This window comes from Eumetopias jubatus, unplaced genomic scaffold (assembly GCF_037043125.1).
Source record: "Eumetopias jubatus isolate StellerSeaLion01/CBP00866 unplaced genomic scaffold, mEumJub1_p1.0 scaffold_1, whole genome shotgun sequence".
NCBI lineage: Eukaryota > Metazoa > Chordata > Mammalia > Carnivora > Otariidae > Eumetopias > Eumetopias jubatus.
The window spans coordinates 6,664,227-6,681,296 of record NW_028274807.1 but is presented as its reverse complement, the minus strand read 5'-3'; the positions used below and the strand labels follow the sequence as shown (position 1 = coordinate 6,681,296).

General features: G+C 38.1%; 1 protein-coding gene across 1 annotated transcript in view; it reads right to left on the bottom strand.

Moving 5' to 3' along the window:
* BRWD1 (bromodomain and WD repeat domain containing 1) overlaps nucleotides 1-17,070 on the bottom strand; it is a 111,653-nt gene that overhangs the window by 77,819 nt on the left and 16,764 nt on the right. Inside the window, exons 5-8 of the mRNA XM_028095609.2 lie at nucleotides 10,893-11,043; nucleotides 8,744-8,842; nucleotides 8,217-8,377; nucleotides 6,629-6,850 (exon numbers count right to left, since the gene is read on the bottom strand). Coding sequence (XP_027951410.1) covers nucleotides 6,629-6,850; nucleotides 8,217-8,377; nucleotides 8,744-8,842; nucleotides 10,893-11,043 — 633 coding nt within the window. The remainder of the gene's footprint in view (nucleotides 1-6,628; nucleotides 6,851-8,216; nucleotides 8,378-8,743; nucleotides 8,843-10,892; nucleotides 11,044-17,070) is intronic.

Sequence of the window (17,070 nt, the reverse complement as noted above, 5' to 3'; positions counted from 1 at the left end):
TGTTTTGCTATTAAAGAATGCACTACTCAAAGGTAGTTAGCTACTCTATCAACTGCTAAATGCAAATCTTTCTTGTTATGTTTATTACATGTGCATTCTAAACAAAGCTGTGGAGGGGGAAAATTTGTACAACATAAAACTCACCATTTTAGCTATTTTAAAATGTACAACTCACGGAGCACCTGGGTGGCTCAGTTAAGCATCTGACTAGATTTTGGTTCAGGTCATGAGATCCAGCTCCACACCGGGCTCCACACTGAACATGGAGTCTGCTTAAGATTCTCTCTTTTCCCTTTCCCCTCTTCCCCTCCCCCTTCTCAGTCCCTCCTCCTGTCTAAAAAAATAAAAATAAAAGGTACAGTTCAGTAGCATTTAATACATTCACATGCTGTGCAGCCATTGGCACTATCTGGTCCCAGAGCTATTATTTCAGAAGATAAACTGTAACCTGTCAAAGCATTTTCAATGGATTCTCATGGCTTTTTAAAGTATATCATACATATAATATGGCACCATACTTGTCTCTTGCCATACATGGACAGAAGTGAACTATGTGGACCTGAATCACAACACTTCAGCCCTAAGACCCTCAGCATGAGTCTCCTAAGAACAGTGACTTTCTACTCCATAACTATAACAAGCTTGCCAACACTCAAGAAATGTAGTATCAATATAATACTATTATGTAATATATGGTTCATATTGAAATTTATCCTAATTTCTCAAATGTGCTTTATAGGCTTTCTTCACTCCTAAAGCCAAGACCAAATCAAGGCTCACACATCACATTTATACTTGTACCATTTTCTTAGTTTCCTTATATGACACATTATTTTCTTGCCTTTCTTTAAACTAAACTTTTGAAAGATATAGATTTATTTCACAGACTGTTTCTTAATTTGAATTTGTCTGACTGCTTCCTCATGAGATTCAGGTTAAACTTTAACAGAAATACTACATAGGTGGGTAAGAAATTTAACTACACAGCTTTATAGTTATAGATCTATTCAGATTTTTTTCCTTTTGTGGCAGTCTTCATAAGTGTTTTTCTGAATATTTACCTGTTGCATCTTAATTTTCAAATTTCCTATATAGCCATCTTTTTAGGGGTACCTGGCTGGCTCAGTCAGTAGAGCAACTCTTGATCTCAGGGTCAGGAGTTTGAGCCCCACACTGGGGGGGGGGGTTGAGATTACATCAAAAAAATTTTTAAATAAATAAAATATCCTCTTTTTAATGTCTAAAGGGTCTACAGAGATGCTCCTCTTCAAAGCTGACAATGGTAACTTTTGAAATTTTCTTCTTGAGCATTCTTATAGCAACATTTTTAGTCTTTCAAAGAACTTTTTGGCTTTGCTGATCCTCTCTACTGTTATGCTTACTTTTCTATTCTTAATTTCTGTACTTATCTTCCTAATGTCCCTGTCCTCTATTGTTTCCTGTTCTTTCTGAGAAATACACTTGACCCCTGAATTTCAGCTTTTTTAAATACATGCATTGAGGGCTATAAATTTCCCTTTGGGCACAGCTTCCGCCGTGTATTAATAATCTTATGCCATGTAATAAATTACCCCAAAATGTAGCTACCGAAAACAATATATATTCATAACCCAAATCACTAAGGGTCAAGAATTCAGGAGCTTAGGTGGTTCTCACTCAGGGTCTCATGAGATTACAGCAGATAGCAGCCTGGGCTTACACGGGGGATGGCGGACCCGCTTCCCAAAGGCCTGACTCAACATGCTTATGGCAAGAAACTTCAGTTAATTGCCATGAATGTTACGAAACAGTCCATAGGGCTGTTTGAGTGTCCTATCAACATGGCAGCTGGTTTCCCTCAAGATGAATGAGTCAAGAGAGTAAGACAGGTCAAGGGGCATGAGTCCAGGAGGCAAGAATTATCAAACATCGTCTTTGTGGCTGCCTACCAAACTCTACATCCCACGATACATAATACCTAATATTTTCATTAATCAGTTCAAGTATTCTCAAATTTTTATTGTGATTTCTCCTTTAATATGTGGATTATTTAAAAGTATACTGCTTAATTTGAGGATTATTCTCCCATTAATTCTGGCTGTTAGTAATTTCTGGTTTAACTACACCACTGACAGAGAACATACTTGGGATTATTTCAGTATTTTCAAATTTGTTGAGAAGTTGCTTTAAGGGTCAGAATGTGGATAGTATTTATATAAACACCCCACTTACGACCACAAAGAAATGATGCAGATATTATATGCGATGTGTCAATCTGGCATCCAGGTCAAGGTCATCATCTGTTCAAACTGAGATTTCTTTATAGCATAGGTTCTTCTTTCAATTATGGAGAGATGGAGGTGTGTTAACCTCCCACTATGATTATTGAGATCCATTTTTCCTCATAAATTCTATTTTTGCTTTATGTATTTTGATGCCACATTCCTAAATTTAGAACTCTTCTATCTCATGAAACTTTTTATTATAAACTGTCCCTCTTTGCCTCCAAAAATGTTAACTGCCTTAAAGCCCTATTAGCTAATATTAGAATGCTACACCAGCCTTATGGTATTTGCAAAAGTCTTCCATCCTATACTTCCAGCCTCCCTACAGCCTTATAGCAAAGATGGAGTTTTGTTTCTTAGTTCTGTCTGAAATCTCTCTCTCTCGCTGGAACCACCTAATGCACTTACACATCAAGTGTTCATAAACAGACTGCTATCTAATCACAGCCTGGTAGCATCCTAGACCTTCCCACCTTTCTTTTGCTCTCCTTTCTTGCCTTTTGTTTTAATTATTCCGCATTTCCCCCTCTATTAGCTTGGTAGTTACACACTCTCTTACAATTCTTTTAGTTGTTATTTTGGAGATTACAAAATCCATCTTCATCTTATTAAAAGTCTACTTCTCAAACAATGCAAAGATGTTAAAAATACTAAAGTTACCTCCTCCTGATATACAAGCTTTTACTACTATTATTTGTTAGATTCTCTATAGTAATTTTTAAACCCATAAGCTATTATACTTGTATACAATCGATGCTTTTTTTCATGTGCCCACACTTTTTTTTTTTTTTTTTAACTCTTTATTCCTTCTTGTATCTCCAAGCCTGGGATCATATTTCCCTCTCGGCCTATTACTATTTAGAATTCCCCCTTAGGGCCGTTCCCTTGCTAGGAAATTGAAAATGTGTTTAAAGCACTATTTTCGATAGGTTCAGAATTCTTGAAAGGCAGTCATTTCCTATTAGCAATTTATTTACTTAAATAAATCCAAATGTAAGATTATTTTTATTTATTTTTTATGTATTTAGCCCAACATGGGGCTTGAACACACGAGCCTGAGATCAAGTTGCATGCCCTACCAACTGAGCCAGCCAGGTGCCCTTATTAGCACTTTAGAAGTATTTCTTTGCCTACTGACTTCCACTATCCTACTGAGAAGCTAATCATCAGTCTTACTGCTTCTTTATTTTTTCTTCGGCTTACTTGAAGATTTCTCTGTAGGGTGATGTTCAATGGCTGTAGTCTTCTGTATTCTTCTTTATTCTGCTCAAGATCCCCAGTGTTTCTGCAATCTGTGGCTCTATTCCTCCAGTGCATTTTGCAAAATTCTCGGCTGTTACCACTTCAAATACAGCTCTGCTTCATTCTCTCCTCTTCTTCAGGAAACCCAATTACACATGTGGCATGTGTATGTACAGACATGTAGTATCTTTTCAGCAGAGCCTGAGAGTCCAACCTCTTTCTGCTGCACTTCAATCCCTTTATTTTCTTTCGACCTCACTTCCAGTTCATTAAATTTCCAATTTCTTCAGTCATGTCTAATCTATCAAAACCATCCACTCAATTCTGATATTCAGCTTTTTATTTCAACTCTAGAATTTCCTTTGTACTAACTTCCAGTTATCTGCTGCAATTTTTTTTATTCTAATTAGTCGAACTTATGTGTAGGTATTTTCAAGATATATCCTCTCTACCCCATAAGTGTGTCAAAAATTCTGCTAAGCTTTAATGGCCACCTCCTCTGGAACTGGCAAATGCCTTCTGACTCATAGCTCCTCGCTTTCCTTACCTTGGTGTCCTAATTTCTCATGGTGTGTATCTCAGGTATTTTTTCACCTGTGTCTAACTTTTCAAGTTCTTTTTAAAAAGGAAAGCTAGTCCAAGCCACCTACACAGTGTCTTTCCTTCCTGCAGAATGCTCATTTGCTATTCTTTCAGACAGACAAAAGGTTCTACTTCTGGTTGTAATAATACTAACATTTTTAAGAATGTAAATGATATCAAATGACATTGTATAATGCTACCTTTGAGAAAGGTGTACATCAAAATATTCACAGTGACTATTTCGAGATAGTAAGATCATGGAGGCTTATTTTCTTATTTGCTATTAATTACTGTCTAATTCTTCTGCAAACAATATTCCTTGTGCATCTTTTAATATAAATTGAAAAAAAAAACCTTTACTATAGTGAAAAATGGTTTCTACATGCCAGTAACAACAGGGCAAAGAATATAAAAAAGATTAATAACTAAAATTGTGTACTTGTTTGACTTTGAACTTTGGTAACCACTGGCAAGTAGAGATGAACCGTCTGGTGTATAAAAACTTACTACCAACCAAACAGATTTTTCAGATATTTTCAGTAGGTGATAACCGAATGTGGGCCCCATTACCAAAGGAATGGGTTATGGGAAAGACCAGAGCTCCACTTTCACAGTGAGGGATTCCATGATGGTTTGAGGACAGACACCAGCACAAAGTCAGAAGTTTTCTCATTTGCTGCTATACTGGCCTAGAAGTTCATATCAAATAACACAATGTCAATTGTGGAACACACAGTGAAGATTTGAATTAATGTTCAGACTATGAAAACTTCTAAAGAACTCTTTCCTTAAAATAAACAGGCACACCAAAAACCTTGCTTAAAGTTTCAAAATAAAACACTATCTCAATTCTGGTTGTCTTCATTCAAAAATAAATCTGTTATCTCTATTCTTCAAGAAAACTGACTGGAAGAGTCGAGAAAAGTGTCTCTTGTCACAGGACTTCACACCAAATCTATTTAGAGATCACTTAACACATAGCCTGGGTGCATTCGTACCTGAAAGTGGAACCACTCCCACAATTTTATCCAAAATCAAATCGGAGGCACCAATGTGCCTTAAAAGGCCTTACAAATCAGTATCTTCCTAACAAAATTTTCAAAAAACTGACCGAACAGCACCATTTTCAGTTCTGAATGAACTAATGACTCTAAGACAGTATCCTCAATGGCTGCTAGAGAGAGACTACCAGACTCTCCCTGCCTACTAGAAGAGCGTACACCTCCAGGCGCTCAAGCCTTTCGATTAACGATCCTGAAAGTGCAGTCCCTGGGGGAGGAAGAACAGCAGCAGGGGCACCTGGGAACTTATTATAAATGCACATCCTCAGGCCCCACCTCCGACACTTTCTATCAGAATCTTTGGTGGTGGGGCCTAGCAATCTGTGTTTTAAACAAGGCCTCCAAGTGATTCACATGCACGTTTAGCAGAACTACTGCTCTGGATCCAACAACCAAGTTACGGGAAATACACAGGAACATGTTGATCCAGTCTGCAAGGATGGAGACGGTAACATCCAGACTGTGGGAACTCCACACACAAACAACCCAACTCTTTCAACAAAGAAACTGAAAGGGGATTTTTTAAAAAATTGGGCAAGGGAATGCAATTTGTTTTAAGCTTCTTTTAATTGATAGTAACCAACTGTAAGATATAAGTTCTGTCTGGTTCCTCCTTCAAACAAATAAAATATTGCTACTAATGAGACAACTGGAAATTTGAACATGAGAAAAGTAAGTATGATGATAATGTTTTGGTTGTGTTTATTAAAAAGAAATTTTTATCTTTTAGAAAGACACACTGAAATATTTACAGAAAAAAATGGAATGAAATCTAGGATTTGCTTTAGGTACAAAGTGAAGTGTGGTTGGAGCAAAAAATTGGCCATGGGTTAATGGGCACCTAGGGGTTCATTATAGTATTCTACTCTGTGTTATGTGTAAAATTCTCCTCCACAATAAAGCGAAAAGATTTTTTAAAAATAATTCAGCAAATTTAATCAACTTAGAAAAATCCACAGGTTTTAAAGTAGAAAAATCATGAACCGGGGCGCCTGGGTGGCTCAGTCGTTAAGTGCCTTCAGCTCAGGTCATGATCCCAGGGTCCTGGGATCGAGCCCCGCAACGGGCTCCCTGCTCAGTGGGAAGCCTGCTTCTCCCTCTCCTTCTCCCACTCCCCGTGCCTGTGTTCCCTCCCTCAATGTCTCTCTCTTTCAAATAAATAAATAAAAAGAAAGGAAGAAAGGAAGAAAGAAAGAAAGATCATGAACCTATCCTGTTTCTAAATGACATTCCCCAGCTTAACTGTAAGCCTAATTAGGAAGCAGTAAGTTATCCATCATGCCTTCACGTAAAGCCTTTAGCTGCACCAGACAACATTACCTCACCCTTCCAAGATTCATGGAGGTATGATTAATTACATTTTCTCTTGGTTACTAAAATAGATCACATAATTACTAAGCATCTTAACTATTTCTCATCTCTAAGGAGAAAGAGTTTTAAACAAAAGTTCATACACAAATGTGCCTAAAGCTAGTTTACCTGTAAAGATGTGATTGACCCTGTGTGTCCTTGGAGCACAGCAACTGGGGCACAAGTTCTCAAGCACCACACTCTAATTATCTTATCACAGCTCCCTGCAGCAATCATTGTATTCTCATAGTTTACTGCCATATCTGAAATTTCTGCAGAATGACCTCTTAATGTTGATAATAGGCGGCCATTGTGTGTTGACCAAATCTTCACCAAACAATCATCTGAACCCTGAGAAAAAATACACCCAAAAACAAACGTTAAAACAAGTCTTTTCTAGCATTTTTTTCATGTTTATAGCAACTTTATTCACAATTGCTAATACTCAGAAGTAACCAAGATGGCCTAGCATTTTTTAAAAATACCATTTACATGTCATTCAAATTAAGTATCTATAACTCTTTTCTTTCCAACTGTATAATATTCTGTAAATTATGAATCTTACAGTCAGAACACGTATGGAACAATTTTTTTCCTTCATATCAAATAACATCTATATAAAGATACTATGAAGTTTTCATTTCTGTGGATCAGACCACATTATAAATACTATTTTCCCAAAATTCCCCACCAAGCAATGAGTTCAACTAAAAGTTCATGGCTCACCTGTATCAATTAACAATGGTTAAATGTCAGTTTTGTTCACATCAAGCTAAATAATTTGATATGTATTAGGACAGACCTACGGTTCACGGGCTAAGTAAGTGGCAATCTCAAGAACTAAAAAAGAACGGGACTAGCACCCTCATTTTAAATAACCCAACAGGGTCTCAAATTTGTGGCACCAGCCAGCATCCATCTAACTCAGCAAATTTTTGAGTATCTACTCTGAATCTCACAACTGAAAAAGGAAACTTAAACTTCTGACCCATCGTAATCTTCCCTTAAAATATTAAAATGTTAGGGGCGCCTGGGTGGCTCAGTCATTAAGCATCTGCCTTCGGCTCAGGTCATGATCCCGGGGTCTGGGATCGAGTCCCACGTCGGGCTCCCTGCTCAACAGGGAGTCTGCTTCTCCCTCTCCCCCTGCTTGTGTTCCCTCTCTCGCTGTGTCTCTCTCAACGTCAAATAAACAAATAAAATCTTAAAAAAAAAAAAATTAAAATGTTAGATTACAAATATTTATAGTTTTATAATAATAATAAAATAATCTTTCACTTTTCAAGTAATCAATTTCCCTGGATCAATGAGTAGTCAATGTGAATATGAATCACCTGCAAAGATTTGGATTTTTATGGAAGCTTTTTTGGTCTGTTTTGGTTACTGGACATACTACTAGAAACTACCATCATCAGTAGGTCTAGAATGGGATGGAAGGGAAGTATCAGGCATGCATATTTTTAAGATCCTTGATGATCATGCCCATGAACCACTAAGTCAATGTCTCACAAACACAAGGCCTGGCTATCTGCATCTGAATCACTTGGGATACTTAATAAAAATGCAAATTCATGGGCCCCACCCCGGATCTACGGAGTCAAAATCCCTGAGAATGGGAACCACAGAATCTGTATGTTTTGTAAGATCTCCTACATGATTCTAATGCACACTGAAGTGCTCTAAATGATACCAAATTGAGTTTAAAACATTAACTCACGGTAAAGATTCTATGTCCTGTCCTATCAAATGCTACACAGTAAACAGCAGACAGATGTCCAAGAATCCTTCTGTGCATTTTTATATGCTGATACATAGTTCCTGGAAATGCTGTGCTAAAAGTGGAACACCCTGTGAGTTGTTTTCCTCGATGTATCTCCACTAGGAAATAAAAACAATGAAAATGGTTAAGAAGAGCCAATAATGTAAAAAACGAAGAAAAACTCCACAACAATTTCTAGAGGGTCACAGAATCTATGTCCAAGAAATCCTAAGGACAAGTTTCTCCCCAACTCTGTTCTACTATAATCACCATTATGGGCTTCTTATTAGCATAAGATTATCTTTCAATAATTTTTACTACGTTTAGTAATAACTTTAGGAAAACAGTAAGTCTGGAAATGGATACTTATCACTACTGAAACAACACTACCAGTATTTCCTTTTAAATTTTAATATAGCCGTTACAAAATCGGTCAAGAAATTAAAAGCAGGGTTTCGGTCACGTGCCAAGCCACGCTCACTCACCAAGACTGGGTGGGGAACCATAGTTCACTGGCATTTCTGGAGGTCTTCCTCTGTGAAGAGCAGCAAAGGCAGAGCCCTTCCAAACTGTGTGCCTGCAGTCTTTAAAACGAATTTTAGATACACATAAAATCTTGAAAGTTAACCCCAAGAAAGATTTTATAGAATACTTACGTATATTGTAACAAACTGTTTATTCAAAGTTTTACCAACTAATATACTTTAACAGAAAAGCCCTAGAGGTTTATTAGACTATTTCTGAAGGGGAAAAAAAATTAAGACATCTCAGATACAACAACAGCTAACATGAGTATAGCACTTTACAATGTACAAAGTGCTTTCCACGTACATCATCTCATTGAATCCTCACAACAACCCTGTGAGGTAGGTGTGATCGCCAATGCACAAGTGAGGTAACTGAGGCTCAAAGGTTCTGGGACCTTTCAAGAGACCCACTGCCAATGACCAAGTCCAGACGGACCGTAAAACCAGATCTTTTGACTCCCAAGTCCTAGTCTATGCCGAGTAAGTTTTTATTTGTCAAGGCAGAATTACACCACACAATATGAATGGTAAGAGATCTTAATCACAACGGATCCAACTTTCCCAAAATGGAAATTTTTGTAAGAAAAATTTTATTTGACTGATATGAAAATCCTTAAAATGTTAATGGAGTTTCAAAATCAATTTTGGCCAATATTACCATGACTTTAATCTCCTTAGGAAATACTGACAAAATTAAATGGCTTTCCTCTTGTTTTAGGATCATGGATAAGCCTTTACCCAAGAGCACATAGGATCTGTGAGTGTGAACACTAATTCTAGAGTCCCGTCCCTTTTTGACCTATCAACAAATACACTAAGAAGAAACATCTGCCCCCTCTAGAGGAGATAGCAGCAGAACACAGATTATGCTGTGCCAGAAATTAGCTTCTTCACAAATGAAAGAGGAAGGGAAGGAAGGCATCATATAAACCTCTACTGAGCCTCGGGTGCCCCAATCTAACACACATATTACTTTTTACATGAACGGATTCATTACCACTATCATGACCAAAGAGCAGTTACAAGGCATCCTCTCTTGACACCAGTACAAAACAGAGAAATATGGGCCCCTACCCTAGGGCAGCTGGCTTAAGTCTCTTCTAAGGTCTGCCAGTTCTAAAGCAGTGCTCATCACAAAACGACACGGAGCTTGACACAAGTAAAGAAAACAGAGGAAAACAGGCCACTCAGGCAACTACTACATAACAACCTAAAATAGAATAATTACAAGGGAAATGGGGACACAGAGAAGGGAGAATAAGAACAGTTTCCTGACCCAAGCCACAGTGTGGCAGGGCTACAGAGCACTAAGAAATAACTAAAGCTGACAAACCAGTCTGGCATGGAACCAAGAAGGAGGGTTGTTCTTTCTCAGTCAAGCTTTATGCTGCTGGTGCACCTAGGAGGCAGCACCGTATCAGCAATGGATCTTAAAGATAATCATGGGGAATGAACTTGACATACACTCAGGATCAGAAGAGCCAACATTCTTGCCCATTAGCAGTTAAGCCACGTTGTATACATAGATCATATCACATACATATACTTAGTCTAGGTGATATATATACCAAGCTAACAGAAAAAGAACAGCAATTCCAAACATTTTGCTACCACATAACTTTGCAAAAAAATTAAATTGATGAAAAAGAACCATGCAATTGTACATTTTTGGTGCTTGTTTCAAACTGCTACCAATTTAAAAAATCACTTCCCCTTATTACAAAGGGCTTTCAGAATCTAAATACCAAATAAAATACTTCTAGCTTTTAAAGAGTTTATTAGACACATACAATTACATTCAATGAAGTTATAAGTGAGCTACAAAATGGAAAATTAAGAACTCACATCGATAAAACCTCAAACACATCTCAGAATAAATTCAAGCTTTTTCACTTAACATCTAAACCTTTATCATTTTTTTAAATGCAGAAGGACCCATTAAACACTTACGTAGTAAAATTCAATGTCTATGCTAAACGCAGAAAATTTTATAGTCCACAGCATGGTTTATAGTTACATATCGCCTTTCTTCCACAATGCATACATTACTTCACAATTATAATTATTATTAAGCTACAAAGCAGAACACTTCTTCAAATTAAGGTACCTTTTGCTGTACGTAGCAAAGACTGCCTTCCTGCACCAAGTAAAGAAGTGACTCTTGAAATACTGGGTGGAATTTCTTTATCCAACATGGGACCAATGCGTTGGCAGATTTGCAACAGATGATCAGGAGCCACATGCTTATTGGACAAGACCTAAATTGGAGAACAAGTTTTAAAAACATTATTTACAATATTATCAATAAATATTAAACTTCTAGGGATAAGTCTGACAAAACGTGAAAAACATGTACAAGGAAAACTACAAATCGTTGCTGAAAGAAATTACATATAAATAAACAGCAAACTGATCTATAGGTTCAAAGCCAACCCAATCAAAATCCAAGCAGCCTTTTTTGCAGAAACTGACAATTTTATTCTAAAATTCATATTCAAATGTAAGTGGCCTACAAAAGCCCAAGCAGCTTTAAAAAAAAAAAAAAAAAACAAAGTTGAGGTATAAAAATAATACTTGATTTCAGGAATCATATGAGGACAACTGATTTTTGACAAAAGCACAAAGAACAAAAAATAATCTTTTCAACAAACAGAGCTGGAACAACTGGATATCCATTTGCCAAAAAAAAATTTTTTAATTAGCTTTGATCCATACATCATACCATAAACAAAAATTATCTCAAGACAGATCACAGATCTAAATGCATAATCTAGAGGGCCGCCTGGTTGGCTCAGTCGTTAAGTGTCTGCCTTCAGCTCAGGTCATGATCCCAGGGTGCTGGGATCGAGCCCCACATCAGGCTCCCTGCTCGGTGGGAAGCCTGCTCCTCCCTCTCCCACTCCCCCTGCTTGTGTTCCCTCTCTCGCTGTGTCTCCCTCTGTCAAATAAATAAATAAAATCTTAAAAAAATAAAATTAAAAAAATGCATAATTCAGAACTGAAAAACTTATCACAGAAATCACTGGAGAAAATCTTTATGACCTGGGGTTAAAGATCTCTAATGACAACAAAAGTACAATCCACACAAAAACCAGCCGATAAACTAGATTTCATCAAAACTAACAGCTTCTGGTTTTTCAAAAGGCACTGTTCAGAGCATGAAAAGACAACCCACAGACTGAAAAAAAATGTCTGCAAAGCATATCTCTGATAAAGGACTTGTATCTAGAATATAAAAAACTCTCAAAATTCAATTATAAAAAAATCTAATTTTTAAAAAGACAAAAGATTTGAACAGACATGTCTCACACACACACACACACACACACACACACACACACACACAAACGGACAAAAAGATGCTCAACATCGTTCACTGGTAACTGATGAAACACAAATTAAAACCATGAGATATTACTACACACCCGTTAGAATGGCTAAAATTAAAAGTACTGGCCAGACCAAGATTGACAAGAACATGGAGAAACTGCTGGTGGGAATATAAGACAGTACAACCACTTTGGAAAACAGTTAGGTGCTATTCCCTGAAGCAGATTGAGGTGATCTCTGAAAATGGCTCGCTGTTCACTTGACCCAGACAGAAAACCCTACAAAATCATGCAAACCACAAAGTTCAAATCTTCGTGTTTACTTTAAGAACACACATGAAACTGCCCAGGCCATCAAGGGTACACTTATCTGAAAAGCCACTAAGTATCTGAAGGATGTCACTTTGCAGAAGCCGTGTGTGCCATTGCCTTGCTACAATGGTGGAGGTGGTAGGTGTGCCCAGGCCAAACAGTGGGGCTGCACCAACAGTGCCCCACACACTTTTTCAAACTCCCTGAGAAACCCTGCTCCAAAGAAAATCTGAAACATACCTCAAGATCTCACTTTTGGTTCTTATGCATTAATTCAAATATAAAATAAGCCTGGATTCAATATAAAGTTGTTGTGGGGCACCCAGGTCACTCAGTCATGGCCCAAAAAGAGTGCTGAATTTTTACTGCACACGCTTAACAATGCAGAGTAATGCTGAACTTAAGGGTTTAGATGTAGATTCTCCGGTCATTGAGTACATCCAGGTGAACAAGCCCCCAAGGTGCAGTGTAGAACTTACGGGGCTCATGGTCAGATTAATCCACACAAGAGCTCTTCCTGGCACACTGAGCAATCCTTACTGAAGAAGACCAGATTGTTCCTAAACCAGAAGAGGAGGCTGCACAGAAGAAAAAGATACTCCAGAAGAAAACGAAGAAACAAAAACTTATGGCCCAGGAGTAAATGGAATATTACTCAGTTATCAAAAAGTTATCAAAAAGAATGAAATCTTGCCATTTGCAACAAAATGGATGGAACTATAGGGTATTATGCTAAGTGAAATAGTCAGTTAGAGAAGGAAAAATACCATTTGATCTCACTCATATGTAGAATTTAAGAAACAGATGAACATAGGGGAAGAGAAGGAAAAATAAAATTAAGACCAAAACAGAGAGGGAGGCCATAAGAGATGCTAAACTAGGAAATAAACTGAGGGCTGCTGGACGGGAGGTGGGTGGGGGGATGGGGTAACTGGGTGATGGGCATTAAAGGAGGGCACTTGATGGAATGAGCACTGGGTGTTATATGCCACTGATGAATCAATGAACTCTACCTCTGAAACTAATAATATACTATAGGTTAAATTGAATTTAAATTTTAAAAACATTTTAAATGAATTAATAACACACAATGAGATGGATGAAGTCTCAAAATAATTATGCTGAAAGAACCCAGAAAAAGAGTACACCCTATATGATTTTATTTACATAAACTCTAGAAAATGCACACTAATATATAATGACAGAAAGCAGATCAGAGGTAGCTGGAAGCAGGGAGAAAAGAAAAGCAGGAGAGATTTCAGAGGGGAAGAAGAAATTTTGGGGTGTGATAGAAATGTTCACTATCTTCACTGTGATGGGTTCATCAGTTATTAACACACATCCAAATTCATCAACCTGAACCTTTATAAATATGCATGCAGTTTATTTTAGGTCATATATACTTCAAAAACTTAAAAACACAAAAGGTACTGTGTTAGGTTTAACTCATGAAGATGCCTAATGTTACCTGATTTGAATGTACGTCACACTTTAATGCTGCATTAAGGTTTCTCAATCATGAGATGAGGTTTCTCAATGGTGACGTTACCAACATTTGAGGAAAGACAAAAAACATCACTGTACAGAACTGTCTGTAGGTGCAGGACATACGGTGCCCCTGGCTCCGTTCCACCAATGCCTACTAATCCCCATGCGACTCTGACACCAACAGTGCCCCACACACTTTTTCAAGCTCCCTGAGAAACCCTGCTCCAAAGAAAATCTGAAACATACCTCAAGATCTCACTTTTGGTTCTTATGCATTAATTCAAATATAAAATAAGCCTGGATTCAATATAAAGTTGTTGTGGGGCACCCAGGTCACTCAGTCAGTTGAGTGTCCAACTTTTTTTTTCCCCCAGATGAATCAAGCGTTTTAATTATAGCAAGCAAGGAAGTGCTCACTTATTCTCTACTTCAACGCCATAGTTAGGCAAAAACATTCAGACCTATATTGAAAACACCTCGCTGATAGTTTCCAGAACACTATTTGCCACTCAATACCCAAGCTGTTGAGATTTAAGATCACCTTTTGGCAGTGCACCACAGGATTCTAAACAAACAGGACTTCACCCATAACACCTTAATTTCTTGATTATCATGTCATGTTTTCTATCATCCATCGGAACAATTAGTTCAGCTTCCTTAATCAAATAGCCTAAACCCGACGCTTCCCGCATATAAAAGCTGAGTGTCCAACTCTTGATTTCAGCTCAGGTCATGATCTCAGGGTCATGAGATGGAGCCCCACATAGGATTCTATGCTCGGCATGGAGTCCGGTTGAGATTCTCTCCCTCTCCCTCTCCCCCTCCCATTTCCCCCACTCTCTGTCTCTTTTTCTCTCAAGTAAACAGAATATTTAAAATATTTGTTCATAAGCCCTGGTGACAGAAGAGGCTAAATAAAGTATCTTCAACTTCTCAACCTGACTTCTGTTTCCTACCCTGACAGATATCCCACAGCAACACTCCAAAGGCCTATCAAAGCTCAGGTAAACATCGTTTCTTAATACGAATTAGCACTCTGCGCTTCAAAGTGTCAGCATGTGAAAGTCCAAAAACTGTTGTAGATAATGAGCTCATCATGGGAGGGGAGAGATAGAAGGAACTAGAAAGTAATTCCAACAGGGCCAAGAAAATCACAGATCTAAGAACTTGTCAGTAATGCAAATCTGAAAACAAAACCCCCACTGAAGTACTCACACTGACCAACCTAAATAATACATCTAAAAAGCTTAAGAAAGGTAAGATGACTTTGGGCAATGGCAATATGGCTTCTATAAGGCAGAAAATCACTCTAATAGTTTTAAGATTTCTACTCTCCAGGTGGATAGATAACTTATATAATTGGCTTTAAGTTTTGAGGTTACACAACCAAGCCTGTCTCCTGAGTGGAGACTAGTTCTTAAAGATGAGCTATAACAGACATGGCTAGAAACAACTTCTCTAACAGAAAAGGTACGGGCAGAAAACTTTTAACAGAGTGCCTCCTAGTGCTAAACATGGTCTTATTTTATCTCTTAAATGATCTAGAAGGGAAACGTTCTAGATTACACTCACTGCCTGAGTTGAAGAAGCAATAAAACTGATTAAAATAATAGGAGGCTTCAACATAGGCACGTGTACTTAGACGAAGTCCAGGTGTCGCAGGAACATCAATTCCACGCAGCAGCTGTAATCCCATAAAAGAATTACAGATTCATTGCATTTCTGAGGATTCTAGCACAATCATCAAAGATGGAGGGGGAGGAGGTTTGCTAACCTATTTATGTATAAAACAAGGTATTAATGGAAAGTATGGTGGTTCTAGTCCCAATACAGGCAACGAAAATGATGAACAGAAAATGGTTGAGTGTGAGCCTCACACTGGGTGTAGAGCTTGCTTAAAGAGAAAATCTTAAAAAACAAAAACAAACCTGGGCAGCTCAGTCAGTTAAACATTAGCCAACTCTTGACTTCAGCTCAGGTCAAGATCTCAGGGTCATGAGATCCAGCCCCACGCTGGGCTCCACACTAAGCGTTGGGCTCCACACTCAGCACGGAGATTCCTTCCCTCTCCCTCTGCCCCTCCCCTTGCTCGTGTGTGCACGCGCTCTCACTCTCAAATATTTTTTTAAAACAGAAAATGGTTCTGGATTATTTAGTATCATATTGACCAAATCAATACAATAATGTTCCTTCACTATTTTCAAGTCCTACACAGACTGGTAATAGTCTCTACCAGCGACTTCAATGAGTAAGGCAATTATACAACATCCTCAGGAATGAGGCCAGAACTAAATTCCTTCCAACATCAAATAGCCAGTCTCTCTACCATCTTATTTTTTGTAGCCACAGTCACTCTCAGAAAGTTTATCAGCCATACTCCTAGGATCACTATGTTACTCTCACTATCACTAAATACTGCTGTGAGCACGAGCCTCTTCAAGCCCAGGGTAGCAACTATACAACAAAGTGGTAGTAGGGTCTAGATAACCTGTCTAACTGGAAAGTTATGGGAGAAAGTAGCTTTTTCTGTAAAGTCTGGGATACTATAATCTAATCAGGATCTAGAATGAATGTTTAATATCTTTAATATGTTCCTATCTGACTATTAGCTAGCTTTCCCTCGATTAAACTACATCTAGAAACCTTACAAGGGAAAACACATAAGTACCACGTCATATCGCAACTCCTACACAATGGGCATACAGCACCACAATGAAACAAGAAGTGACAGCATAGCCTTTGATACAGAATAAAAAAAATTGATGTCTTCCTTAAGAAATTCCCCTCAGCCTCTGATGCCACAGAAGTTCTTGGCCTCGTTTCTAAGCTTTATAAAGAAATGCAAGTTTAGTAGTCAGTAGCAAGATAAATATTGCTATAGATGTAAAAGGGGAAAAGACCTTAACCCTCAGGTTATACAAAAGGACGCAGGCAGGGATGCCTGGGTGGCTCAGTCGTTAAGCGTCTGCCTTCGGCTCAGGTCATGATCCCAAGGTCCTGGAATCGAGTCCCGCATCGGGCTCCCTGCTCAGCAGGGAGCCCACTTCTCCCTCTCCCACTCCCCCGGCTTGTGTTCCCTCTCTCTCTGTTTCTGACAAATAAAGAAAATCTTAAAAAAAAAAAAAAAAAAGGACGCAGGCAGAGAAATGATCTAGT